The sequence below is a fragment of the Vipera ursinii genome (assembly GCF_947247035.1).
Source record: "Vipera ursinii genome assembly, chromosome: 11".
Taxonomy (NCBI): Eukaryota; Metazoa; Chordata; class Lepidosauria; order Squamata; family Viperidae; genus Vipera; species Vipera ursinii.
The window spans coordinates 12896031-12910498 of record NC_139524.1 but is presented as its reverse complement, the minus strand read 5'-3'; the positions used below and the strand labels follow the sequence as shown (position 1 = coordinate 12910498).

The window sequence follows — 14468 nt, the reverse complement described above, 5'->3', positions numbered from 1 at the left end:
AATTCATAAATTGGATCTATTTTCCCCTGGACCACCACCATCATTCAAATATTTAATTGGAGGATATTTTTTAAAAAGGCAATGCTGGCACATATAAAACAATGCAAAATACCGTGATGGTGGTGATGACTCGTAGCCAAAAAGAAATATTTGTTTTTCGTTCTTACTTACATTGGACAAATGAGGAACCAGGCACTTTCAGAAAATTATAGTTGTTGTAATCTGTTTCCATTCTGATTTGTCCGTTTTCCCGCTCCTTGTGAAAGAAAGATAAAATTCATGGAAAACTGGGGCCTTTGAAGGAGAGTTACATACCAAAATAGACAAATTCATCTGCTAAATCTGGATATTTTTCCTGGCTGAACTTCTGTGGTTCGGCACTTGGATTATTTGGAGGGCAAAAAAAACAAAAAACAACAAACCCTCCAGTTCTACATTGTGGGGAAGATCAGAAAGTGGGTAGCTACGTTCAGAAATAAAGCTTCAGAAAATTGGGATCCTGCCTGTAATATGAAATTATCAGGAATCTGGCTGGAGAGAGAACTCATCAAGAAGATAGGGTTCAAATTTTTGTTTGTATCCAGCAGAGAGGTGGTGTTCAAAAGATATTGAATCAATGCCACTAATGGAGGCTTCAAACTGAATATGGAGAAAAACTTGGCTTCATTATGGGCCTGATCTCCCCAGAATTTCTGGACAAAGAGAGTCCCCCTAGATTTGATGTTCTTTGGATCAAAGTCACCATTGCATGTTTTTCTCATCATTCCCACTGCTGTGTGGTTTTGAAAATTTTGCCCGAATTATAGAGTTTCCCCCCCCCTTTGGGTGTAAATATATGATTCTGTAATTTATCACACATTAGTGTGCTTAAGTCAATATTCTAATTTTACTTTTTGTCACTGACTTGTTGCCGTGTGAAGCTTTAAAACAAAATACTGCATTGAAAAAAATACAGTTTTTCCATAAGTAGAGGTCGTTAAAGTGCGTGGACAGAACACAATAAACTGCTATCTCCTGGGTCAGACTGTGCCTGGGTCAAAGAAAAACTGACTTTCTGGGAAACGATCAAACATTTGACTGAGGAAAAGTGGTACAATCTGCCATACCCCCCTGGGAAAGTGAAGTATCTTAGCTCTTTTATGCATTACCAATAAAGGAGATTTTTTGTAGCTCAGGGTTGAAATGTGAGGTCCTTGGTGCTCTATGAGCGTAGTGGTTTCCTTGCAGACATTTCATTACCCAACTAGGTAATGAAATGCACTCATAATATCACTAGTTGGGTAATGAAACGTTTGCAAGAAAACCACCAAGTTCAGAGACCACGGAAGACCCCACAGTCAATCTCCTCCTCCTCCTCCTCCTCCTCCTCCTCCTCCTCCTCCTCCTCCTCCTCCTCCTCCTCCTCCTCCTCCTCCTCCTCCTCCTCCTCGTCTCTTCCACTCTGCAAACCCTACTCTCTTTCTAGCACTGAAATAATAATGTCAACTAGTTTGGGTAATGAAACATTTACAAGAAAGCAATCAAGGTCAGAGACCCCACAATCCTCCTCCTCCTCCTCCTCCTCCTCCTCCTCCTCCCCCCTCTCCTCCAACCCCATTCAGTGACGGTTTGGGCAATGAAATTGTTTGCAAGAAAACAACCAAGCTCGGAGAGCACCAAGGACCTCTTCTTTTATGTATGGAACTCCCATCCAGATCAAGATCACTTCAGTCTAATAGTTGCTGCCTTCTCTCTCTCCCCCCCCACTCTCTTTCTCTCCCCCCCCCCACTTTTAATGACTGGCAAAACGTGTTCGGAGGTTTGAAACCTTCTTCTGTTCTTGAGGCAACAGAAGAGAGAAGCTTTGCAAAGTCTTCTCTGGAATGCATGGGTTGATGTGGGTTCTTCTCTGCCTATTCTAGTGCAAGGGGCTTCATAATACATACATGGATAATGATAGAAGGGGGCTCTAGATCACTTCTGTCCAACAATCTCATTTAGTTAAACCTGGGAGCAACACCACTTTATTTCAGTGAAGACGACGAGGATTTTTTCTCTCCCCCCCCCATACTTTTTACCTTTTGGGGGTCCCACTTGACTGCTTCTCCTAAATTGAGGAGATGTTTGGCAATGTTGTTAGATGGAAACATGAAGCAAGGTCTGGGGTATTCCTTTCTGTTGAAAGATATGGCACCAGACTAAAATAGATATTATCTGTCTAATGACCCATACGTCCTTTTCTATTTCCTGAGCCTCCTGGTGCTGATTTTAGGATCTAATGACTTCATTTCCCCCGACTTTGGAATGTATCAACTGTTAATTCTTGGAGGCTACAGCAAACTTTCATGAAGTGTATCAGTGCTTATGAATTGTGACATGCTTTTAGTCCCTTTAGACTTGCAGGGAAGTAAAGGAATATGTTTAATTTTTGTGGCAGGCAATAGATGCCTCCATCTCCATGGGGAAACAAAGACAGTCCTCTCTCATTCTTTCGTTCCTTTGCACACACTTCTGCTCCTTGCCCTCTGCATAACTCTGTGAAGAGATGCATGTTGAAGCCAGAAGCATAACAAGAAGCTTGCGTGTTAGAAAAACCGTAGTGCTTTCTGTTGTAAATCCTACAGTAGAGAGGTGAGCTACACAATATCATTACTACATTTGCTCTTAGTGGTTATAGTAATACCGAAGGATCAAACCATTCCAGCTGAACTTTTAAATAGTGGTTCATATCCAATTCAGGACATTGATTCAGTTTGGATGAAACCAGTCTTATATTAAAGTGCATATTGGGTCAAATGTCTCTTCAGGTCAAAATCAGAACTGGGCTAACCTTAGAACTGGCTTAGGTACCACAGCCCAATAATTTATGCAGGAATGGTAACTCTAGAAGATTCCCACTTAATTTCTAATTAAGACCATGGATTGGCAAGGAATGTTCTTGCAGTTCAGGCCAGTTTCTTGCATATTCACCAATAGGCACAATCCATAAGAATGCAACATTAATTTGCATTTCTTTAAACCACTGTATGAGAAATTACATATTTTTTCCAATATTTCTGCTTTGCACAGCACATTTTGATGCTTTACAAAGTATACCCATTTTGTCTGCACTTAACACACGCACACGCACACACACCCCTATATACAGTTTTGTATGCACTCAATAAGAAAACACACACACATACAGATATATGCATACATATATTTCTTAATATAGCCTTGGTGGAGCAGTGGGCTAATGCCTCCTTAAGTAACACCAGCTGCCTACAATTAGTGCAGGTTCGCATCCCACCAGGCGCAAGGTTGACTCAGCCTTCCATCCTTCCGAGGTAGGTAAAATGAGGACCCAGATTGTTGGGGGCAATTAAGCTGACTTTGTAATAATGCCGCTTGGGGGGTGTGTGAAAGCCCTAACAAGCAGGCATATACATAGAATGAAGGCTACTGCTAAGCTTGTAAGCCGCCCTGAGTCTTCGGAGAAGGGCGGGATATAAATGGGATTAAAATAAAATAAATAAATAAATATTTGCCATGGGACTACTCTAATCTACTTTACTTTCCATATATATGATAAATCCGTAATCATGTATCCATTTCTTTTACCTTAAAATATGCATTTTGTAACCTAGAACATGTGTACTTAAATGCGTATTTTAAGATAAAAGAAATGGATATTTTCCCACAGATTTAACATCCAAAATGAAATGTACTGGTAGTCTTGTTAGCACTATGCTTTGCTCCAAGATAGATTGTTTTGGAAGTTATGGGAGTCACCACTGCAAGAATCTTGCGTCTACAGAATTCCTAGCAGACCTCTCTTTCCAAAATGGTTATGCCTTTGGGTTCGTCAAGAGGAAGACTTGGATTGTAATTTTGGAACCTTGATCCTCCTACCTCCCATCTTTCCTCTTCCTTCTTTTCTAGGCTAAATATTGGTAGGCGTTTTAGGAAAAATGCATCTATGGGTGGAGCAATTTAAATACCAGGCCATGATGCCTTCCTTAAAGCCTTGCTGTCCTGTAGGCCTATTCCTTACAGTTCTTGTAAGGGAATACGGGCTCGTTGTATCTGCTTTGCGCTGTCCGTGGTCCTGACAGCTCTATGTCTTCCATGAGGCCTGTCTTACCTGATGCAACTTTGCAATGTATTGTAGCATAGAGTTCCTGTGAGTAGCTAAGCCTGGGGTGGGGAACCTTGGCTCTTTTATGACTTGTGGACTTCAACTCTCAGAATTGTGGGAGTTGAAGCCGTCAGTCACAAAAGAATCAAGGTTCCCCACTCTGGAGCTAAGCTTTAGTTCATTTCTTCTGAGTTTCCAAGCAAACATGATTTGGTGGGAGACGGCCTCCTTTCTCTTCAGGTTGTGTTCTAAACTGCCTGAAGTTCTGACCCATGTAGATGTCTCCTAATATCCAATCATACACGCTTTCCTGCTGTTCCCACTAATTATTTTCAGCCCCTATTCTTGAAGGAGTCTTCCCACTTGATTTTCTGCACTATATTCTTTCAACTATTTGAAGAGAACTTGAATGTCGCCAATTCTCTTCTGTGGGGGAAACTTTACTACTCCATACAGAATGTGATTGCCGGTCTATTACACTGCCCTCCCGTTTACTTACTTTAGTTTTCTAATGTGCCTTTGAAGATACGTTGGCTATAGTTTTCCAAATAGATCCTGACCACTGTGAAGTGGAGCAGGAATATTACTTCCTGCATCCTAAATACAGATAGCTCTCAATTTAAAAACAGACATTTGAAATGATAACAGCACTGGAAAAAAAATGACTTATGCTGGTTTTTCACATTTATGATGGTTGCAGCATCCCTGTGGTCAACATGATCAGAATTTGGACACTTGGCATGTATTTATGACGGTTGCACTGTCCCGGGGTCATGTGATCCCCTTTTCTGACCTGACAAGCAAAGTCAATGGGGAAGCCAGATTCACTTAACAATCGTATGACTAGCTTAACTATTGATTCATTGAACAACTGTCTCAACAGAAAATTTGGCCTCAATTGTGGTCATAACCTGAGGAGTATCTGCAGTAAGTTTCTGTTAATCATTGAAGTATTATTATTATTATAGTCATCTGCATTAACAGAAACATTACCATTGAGGAGGAGGAGAAGAGGAGGGGGAGGGGGAGGATGTTCTCTTTGGCTATAGCACCCAGAATCTACTACTACCTTCAAGCAAAGCTGACTATTACTAAATGAAATAGAAGTGGAAATGATAAAATATGGTTGTAGCTTCCCCCCCCCCCCACTCTTAAATACCATAGGAACTAAGCAGGTACTTTTTCCTCCTTCCCCCATTTTTAAAAACAACATATTTCTTACTGACTTAATAGAATTGTATGGCTTAGCAACCCCCTGTTGTGCTGCCGTGTAAGAATACAAGAGTTTTTGTTTCAGTATCTGTAGGGCTTGCGTTCTGAGGATGGCAGGCCTTTTAAATCTACAGACTTGGTGGCAGATTGGGGTTCACGCTGAGAGCCCAATGCTCTTATTAATGTCCCACTCCATGAAAAACATCCTGAATATTCTACAGAGGCTGTCTTGTGAGTATATGAAGAGCTGGATAAATCACACGTCTCTTGAGCCCATGTGCCCAATGTCATTTATCCAGCTACAGCACGCTAGACCAGGGGTCTGCAACCTTGAGAACTTTAAGACTTGTGGACTTCCACTCCCAGAATTCCTCAGCCAGCATAGAATTCTGGAAGCTGAAGTCCACAAGTCTTGAAGTTCGTAAGGTTGCAGACCCGTGCACTAGAAGGTTTCCTCCTTGTGAATTATAGACCTCATCTTTTTGGCTTTTTTCCTCAGAAATAAAGCTGTTCAGTGGCTGCAAAGATCCCTCAACTTCTTTTCCTGAGAAAGCTGCCTTTTTGTCTTCAAGTTCTTTAAAGCCATCTCGTCACCGCTCTCTATTAGCAGTGAATTCTTTGTGCTAATGTCAGTTAGTTAGTTAGTTTGTTCGTTTTTGTCTCAATAAGACTGATAATATGTTGATTTTCACGGGTACAGGTATGTAGGTCTTGGCGTATTCGAGTCTTTTCCCGTGTAAGATTGAGGGTGTCTTGGCGATGTTTTGACGAGGTCCCACTTGTCATCTTTGCAAGCACGAAGCCGAAGACACCAGCCTGAAGATGACGAGTGGGACCTCGTCGAAACATCACCAAGACACCCTCAATCTTACACAGGAAAAGACCCGAATACGCCAAGACCTACACACACACACACACATATATATATGTTAAATGTTTGTTAAGCATTCAGTATATATATAGCACATGCGTGCTAGTCGTTTCCAACTCTAGGGGGCCGGTGCTCATCTCCATTTCAAAGCCGAAGAGCTAGCGCTTGCCCGAGGACGTCTCTGTGGTCATGTGGCCGGCATAACTAGACGCCAAAGGCGCACGGAACGCTGTTACCTTCCCACCGTAGTGGTCCCTATTTTTCTACTTGCATTTTTACATGCTTTCGAACTGCTAGATTGGCAGAAGCTGGGACGAGTAACAGGCACTCACTCTGTTACGTGGCACACGGGATTCGACCTGCCAAACTGCCGACCTTCTGATCGACAAGCTCAGCGTCCTAACCCACTGAGCCACCGCATCCCTAATATATATATATATATATATATATATATATATATATATATATATATATATATATATATATATATATATATATATATATATATATATATATATGTTTCAAATGTTAACTCTTTAGATTACCTTGCTAGGCCCCAAACATGGGGCAAATCTTTATTTCCTGTTTTCAGCCTATCTTGAAGGCTATCGAACAGGCAGTAGTCACACCGGACAATTCCTATATTTGTGTAAATTACTAACTTTGTTAGTAATTTACACATATATATATATATATACACATATATATATATATACATATATATATATACAGTATATATATATATATATATATATATATATATATATATATATATATGTATATATATATACAGTATATATATATATATATACAGTATATATATATTTATACAGTATATATATATATATATATACAGTATATATATATATATACACAGTATATATATATATATATATATATATATATATATATATATATATATATATATATATATATATATATATATATGGGACGCGGTGGCTCAGTGGGTTAGGACGCTGAGCTTGTCGATCAGAAGGTCGGCAGTTTGGCGGGTCGAATCCCGAGTGCCACGTAACAGAGTGAGCGCCTGTTACTCGTCCCAGCTTCTGCCAACCTAGCAGTTCGAAAGCACGTAAAAAATGCAAGTAGAAAAATAGGGACCACTACGGTGGGAAGGTAACAGTGTTCCATGTGCCTTTGGCGTCTAGTCATGCCTAGAGTCGGAAACGACTAGCACTCGTGTATATATATATATATATATATATATATATATATATATATATATATATATATATATATATATATCCTCTCCAAAAGACTTTTCTTTTTTTCTTTTTTTTACTATTCTGGCATGTTTAGGGTGAGGTAAAATGATCGCTAAGGCCGGTTTGAACAAGGACTTGAAGGACGTGGCACAGAGTTTGGCTTTTGAACTTCTTGTCACATTTTTTTAAATAGCAGCCCTGCAAGCAGCATTATAAATGGCCACTGAACTTAAGAGCTTCCCGTGGTTTTTGCAAGGGTACCTTGAAATATAGGCTAAACCTGTCACTACAACAGCAAAGCCAGATGTAGACAACTTTAAAACGTTTCTGTGCATAAATAAATGAAAACATTTGGAAAGAGGTTTTAAGTCAACAGATTCAGGGCTAGTTTGGTTTTTATTTTATTTTTTTAACCTTTAGCAAATTGCAAGTTTTTAGAATTTAGGTGGTTGATTTGTTTCTAGCTATGGGAGTTAAATTCTGGACAAAATCTAGGTAAACAGTCATTCATGGTTTTTACCGGGAAGAATTCTGTACAGTATAGCTTGCCTATGTTTTAGTTCAGGGTAGCAATTAAATATGTAGGCCAAGCAATGAGAATGTAATGACTAATAGGTTGTGAGGGTGTACACAAAGTACGTAAGTATCCAATGGATGGATTTACATATTCACCTGTAGTATAATGGCAGCCTTGTTTAGAAATCATTTAGGACAACGTATTTCATAGCATCTGTATTTTTAAAATAAAATGAACATTTGCTGCATCGTATTTTGTGAGTGTACCTTTTTTAAAAAAAGTCTAGTCTTGGAAGGTGATAATTCTTTTGCAGAATATTTTTTTTAAATGAGTGCATTTAATTTTTTTAGGGGAAGAAACCATGATTGCTGTTCCACATGGAAGTCGCAGTGCAAGAATTACTATAAAAGGACCAGCACAACTCGGTATGGATTTATTTATTTGTTTGTTTGCTGCACAACTCAACCACAAGGTAACTCTGGGAGACTTACAACGTTCACTATGAACAGAGAGTTCTTTTTTTTTATTGAAAAGTTTTATCATACATTTTATCTTTAACAAACCCCCCTACCCCTCCCCTATCCCTCCCTCCTTACCCCTCCCCCCCTCCCCCTCCCCGACTTCCCAGAGCTAAGTACAAGGTATAAAAAACAAAAAAAAGAATCATAAACAACCATGTGCTAACAACCGTAAACTCTAAAATCTATCACTCTAGCTCATATAGGATAACTACAAACACTATTAATATAAAATATATAAAAATATATATATAAAAAAAGGGGAAAAAAAGGAAGACTTATTCAAATGCTACATGAAACTTCTTAGTCCCGTATTTGTTCTGGATATACTCAATCCATTTTCTCCACTCCATAATATAGCGTTCTTGCGAATGATCTTTCAAATAGGCCGATATCTTTGCCATCTCTGCCAGGTCAGAAACCTTTAAAGTCCATTCTTCTATAGTCGGCAGTTCCTCCTTCTTCCAATACTGACCTATTAAGAGTCTTGCTGCCGTAATTAAATTCAACATCAACTTAGTGTCCACAACTGTAGCATCTGTAATTATTCCCAACAAAAAAAGTTGCGGACAAAACATTATCCTCTGTTTAAAAATCTTCTGCATGTTCCACCAGACTTTTATCCAAAAAGCCTTAACCTTTTTACAAGTCCACCATATGTGAAAATATGTTGCGTCTTCGTCACCGCACCTCCAACATTTAGGCTGATAATTCGGATACATACTTGCAAGCTTTTTAGGATCTAAATGCCATCTATAAAACATTTTGTAAAAATTCTCTCTTAGATTTTGAGCTTGTGTGAATTTTACGTTCCTCACCCAAATCCTTTCCCACGTATCCATTGTAATAACTTCTTGGATATTTTGGGCCCATTTAATCATACAATCTTTAACAAGCTCTGTTTCTGAATCAATTTCTATCAATGCAAGATATATCCGTTTGATATGTGCTGGACCCTGATTTCTAATTTGCTTTATCAAATTTTGATGAACAGAGAGTTCTTTAACAAAAATCAACCCTACACATGTTTTAATACTCTCAGATATTTCGGAGTTTAAGTGTACTTGAAGTTTTGACTTCTTTTGTCTATGTGCAATCATTAATGCTGAATTTGGGCATAAATTATGGTTACTACTGAAAGCAGTTTTGTAGCATTTTCTCCTTATTCTTCTGGATTAAAAAAAGTACAAAATGGCTTGGGTTTATCTGGAATATTTAGCCCTAAACCAGGATTATTCAACCACAGTTTAGGTCTTCATATAACATACTGGGAGATACAGAAGAATCATAGGTAGGCTTAAGAAGATAGCTTGGTTCCCACAACACGCTGAAACATAAACCTTACAGAAGAGCCGTAACGGCATAGTGGCTGGAATGCAGGATTTCAGCCTGACTCTGCCAATTGCCAGCAGTTTGATCCTGACCTGCTCAAGGTTGACTCAATCTTCCATCCTTCTGAGGTCTGCAGAATAAGGACCCAGATTGTTGGGGGAAATAGGCTGACTCTGTAAACTGCTTAGAGAGGGCTGTAAAGCAATGTGAAGTGGTATATAAGTCTAAGTGCTATTGCTATTGCTATACAAGTTATTATAACATAATCTAGTGATATGTGTCATTCCATTTGGTAAGACAGCCTCCTTGACAACAAGACTGCAATTTAGTATTTGTCTTCCTTGGTTACAGGATCCACTTGTGATTGTTTTATGTACAAACATGGGAATGATGAAGATTGCAAGTTTGCTCCCACTCAGTTGAAAATGGATTTTGCTACCAGTGCAAAGATATTTATTTTTCTTCTTACACTCCCTTTGTTTAACATTTAAATAGCTGCAAGGGGTGAGTAAGTGGGTTTGAGACTAAGGAGAGGGCTGTTAGAATACATAGTAGCCTTTCCAGAAGTATTAAGAATATAGAATCCAAAGTAAGCCAGAGTTCTCTGAAAATAATATCCTTGCTGTAGAAGCAACACAACCAGAAGCTAATATTTTCACAAGTGGCTAATGCTAGATAACCAAGTTCATGAACTTGTAAGAGTCTACTTGGAAGCAAACTGAAAGATGCTATTTTTTTTTCTTTTTTGAATGACAGAAGCTTGCGTTTTGAGTTGTGAGTTGAGTTGTGAGTGAATTCTCTAATTTTCTTTATAAGTATTAAAAAGGAAACATGGTGTATAGTTTGAGGATTTGAAGATGCAGGTTTATTCTATTCTATTCTGTTCTATTCTATTCTATTCTATTCTATTCTATTCTATTCTATTCTATTCTGTATTCCATATTCTATTCTATTCTATTCTATTCTATTCTATTCTATTCTATTCTATTCTATTCTATTCTATTCTATTCTGTTCTGTTCTGTTCTGTTAATACTCTACTCTACTCTATTCTATTCATTTTATTTTTTAAAAAGCCTTATGTTTCTTCTTGGAGAATAATGCAAAGATGGAAAAAATTATGAGCTCTAGCAGGCTGGTTTTCTGGCAGAAAGCACTGTTCCCAGCTCCCCTAAGAACTTAACACATGATGTAAGAGAGACTCATCAGCCCGTTTTAAGTACCAGTTCTAGCCACTGGTGGCATTCTACATTTCTAGAAAAGCTTTTGTTTCAGATCTCTTTGTCTCATTCTTCCTAAAGCTGAATCTGCTCTTTTAAAGCAATGGAAGGGTGGCTTGATGTTTCTCTTCGGTCCAAGATCTTTTCCTGCTTAATCATTCAAGATAGTCCTTGATTAGGACTATAGTTTAGCCTGCCCATTATGGTCCTAAGTTACTACAGTCATAAAGCAAGGTCATCACATAACCGGACCGGATGTTATGACCTTTTAAATGGTGGTTTGTTAAGTGAACGCCACAGTCATTAAGCAAACGGATTGTTTGCTTTGGGGCATATTTTTTTTTAAGGAAACCAGAAGTAAAACCCTGTTTTGTGGAAAAAGATCTGAATCCCAAGTGCCGCGTAACAGAGTGAGCGCCTGTTACGCGTCCCAGCTTCTGCCAACCTAGCAGTTCGAAAGCACGTAAAAATGCAAGTAGAAAAATAAAGACCACTACGGTGGGAAGGTAACAGCGCTCCATGCGCCTTTGGCGTCTAGTCATGCCGGCCACATGACCACGAAGATGTCCTTGGACAAGCGCTGGCTCTTCGGCTTTGAAATGGAGATGAGCACCGGCCCCTAGAGTTGGAAATGACTAGCACGCATGTGCGGGGGAACCTTTACCTTTACCTTATAAATTACAGTCACAGGATGGTCCAAACAGCTCTAAATGCCAGCCAGTTGCCAATTGCCCCAAATGTAGTCACGTGATCAGGCAGACCTCACAACTTTGGAACAAAGTGAAAAGTAGCTTTGGATGGGGGCCTGTCATAAGTTTGAATGGTCGCTAAGCTACCAGTCATAGTGCGAGGACTCTGTCAGTTCACACCCACCGTAGTTTGAAAGGCGTTCGAATTATTTCTTTGTTTTGGCCACAGCATACATCATTTTGCAGTAGTTTCCATTAAAATGTATCTGCTAATATGACAAACACCCCCCGCCCTGCCCCTTTCCTGTAGTTTGCAGAAATCCTTTTGGAGCGTTCTGGCCCAGGGTTTGACTAGCGGCTATTAATCAGTGTTAGATGCAAGAACTATGGCAGCTTGTTACAAATGAAATCCAAGCCGGGCACCGTTCTTGAAAACACATGTTGCATTCATGATTTCTGACACTGGTGGAGCTACTGCTTTTTATTTGGGCCCCAACGTGAGTCAGCAGTAAAATGCATCATCCTTCAGTGTCGTCTTGTGATAAGGATCCCTGTTGCGGGTGTCATGAGGTGGTCTTCTAAACACTGACTGGGTCCATCTTTTTAATCTGAGCTAGCTAGGATTTCAGGTGGCTGGGTTAGCAGTTAAATGTTCACCAACAGCAGCAAACAAAGGCCTTGCTATGTTTGAGTTGTAACTTTACCCCCTAGATGACTTTGCAGGGTTTAAGGTTCAAAAGGCATTTCACGCCATCACTTCTGGAGGATATGCTTGGAAAGCCACGTGCTGTTATTTCCAGGTGGCCATCACGAGTTGGTTGGCAAAATATGACTTTCCTTTTGTAAAAAAAATAATAACATTTTACTGTTTTTTTAATAATTACAACTCTTTAGTGCTTAGTCAACAACGTGTTGTCCGGGTCCACATATTTAATATAATAATGCATCTTAAATGCCTACTGTCTGGTCCGTTTTTCTAGCAATTGATAAAATACAATGGAGAAACTTCCTGACAGTTAGAACAATTAACCAGTGGAACAACCTGCCTCCAGAGGTGGTGAATGCTCCAACACTGGAAGTTTTTAAGAAGAGACTGGACAGCCATTTGCCTGAAATGGTATAGGGTTTCCTGCCTGAGCAGGGGGTTGGACTAGATGACCTCCAAGGTCCCTTCCAACTTTATATTATTATTATTATTATTATTATTATTATTATTATTATTATTATTATTATTATTATTATCCCATGTTTGAAAGTATTCTGTATCTTTTCCCCCTTTCATTTTCAATGTAAGCCTGTCCTTTTTCCGCACAGTCCAAAATTTCCTTAATTATCTCTTCTTCAGCGGGTGTTTCTTCATTTTTCCAATGCGGTGCAAATGTAATTCTCGCTGCTGTTAATGCATGTAACATTAAACATACACATTCTTTATCATAGTTTTCTGAGGTTATACCTAATAGGAATAATTCCGGCTTAAAATCTATGTGTTTTCTTAGCATTTCTTCTAACCACATATGTATTTTTGACCAGGATTTTTTTTTTTTGCTTTGGGGCATGTCCAACAAAGGTGGCAGTACATGCCTAGCTTTTGTCTACATTTCCAACAATGGCTGGACATATTTTTAAACATTTTTGGTAACCTCGCAAGTGGTAAATGCCATCTATAAAATATGACTTTCCTTTTTGAAGAAATAGTTATACACACAGCCCAGTGCTTGGTGCTCATTCCTCAGGGAAATTGGTATTGACAGACAGAGCAAGCGAGAGTAGAGAAGAAATGATGTTGTAGAACAGCTCTGGAACTGATGGTGCCATACCTTGGAAAAATATTACAGGTACTCCTTGACTTACAATCATTCATTTAGTGACTGCTCAAAGTTACAATGGCAGTGAAAATGTGACTTATGGCCCCTTTTCACACTTATAACCATTGCAGCATCCCCATGGTCACGTGATCATCCTTTACAGCTTTCCCAGCCAAATTCCAATAGGCCACGTCAATGACGGCATGATATTGCAGTGATCCTCTTAACAATTGTGTCAAAAAAAAAAGATGGCAAAATTGTATGCCACTCACTGAACAAACCCCCTTGCTTAGTGACAGAAATTCTGGGCCTAGCTGTGGTTCTATTGTAAGTCAAGGACTACCTACAGATGGATATAAGCTATTGTTAACCACCATTTGCAATCCTACCTCACAAGGCACTTACAAGGATGATTTGATCCATAAAAGCTTCTGCTGTTGTTATTGTTTACATATTACCAGATTTCCCGAAGGATTCCAAGGACTTTAAGTGTTGTTTAAAGGATGCCTGTTGTTTTTAAAGGACATCTGACAAATGACTTCCTTTATTACAAATGGGTTTGAATATACTTCTGTCTAGACAGAGGGGACCAGTTCTATCCCTCTTTTCCAATGCCATTGTTTTGATTGGAATTAGACCAAAAAATAAATTTGGACCAGCACCCTTTATCAAGAGAAGGATACTCTGGTTCTCCCTGGGCGCTTGCATTATTTCCTTCCTTTTAAGATCAGGGAATATGACGCCTCAAAGTAATTTGTAAAGCTGAGACAAGTGATTAACTGGAATATTTGCAGGTATGGCGAACGTAAGACTCTTGCATGCGTTTATGGGCTGTGAATTATTCAGCTTGAGCACATTCAATAGCCTGAGTACACAGAAGTTTTTAGGGCTTTTGGCATTTGTTTCATCAAGGCAGAACTCAAGTGCATCTTTGACTTGGCCAAAGAGGCCATGTTTTCATAGTGTATTTTGATCTGAGAT

The 14468-nt window shown here is 39.1% G+C and overlaps 1 protein-coding gene and 1 long non-coding RNA gene across 3 annotated transcripts in view; one reads left to right on the top strand and one right to left on the bottom strand.

Moving 5' to 3' along the window:
* LOC310645575 overlaps nucleotides 1-14468 on the bottom strand; it is a 590514-nt gene that overhangs the window by 287857 nt on the left and 288189 nt on the right. The gene's annotated exons all lie outside the window — the stretch shown is intronic.
* Nucleotides 1-14468, top strand: part of ADAMTSL3 (ADAMTS like 3) — a 156484-nt gene that overhangs the window by 90402 nt on the left and 51614 nt on the right. Inside the window, exon 8 of the mRNA XM_083371306.1 lies at nucleotides 8276-8350. Within this exon, the coding sequence (XP_083227432.1) occupies nucleotides 8276-8350 (75 nt within the window). The remainder of the gene's footprint in view (nucleotides 1-8275; nucleotides 8351-14468) is intronic.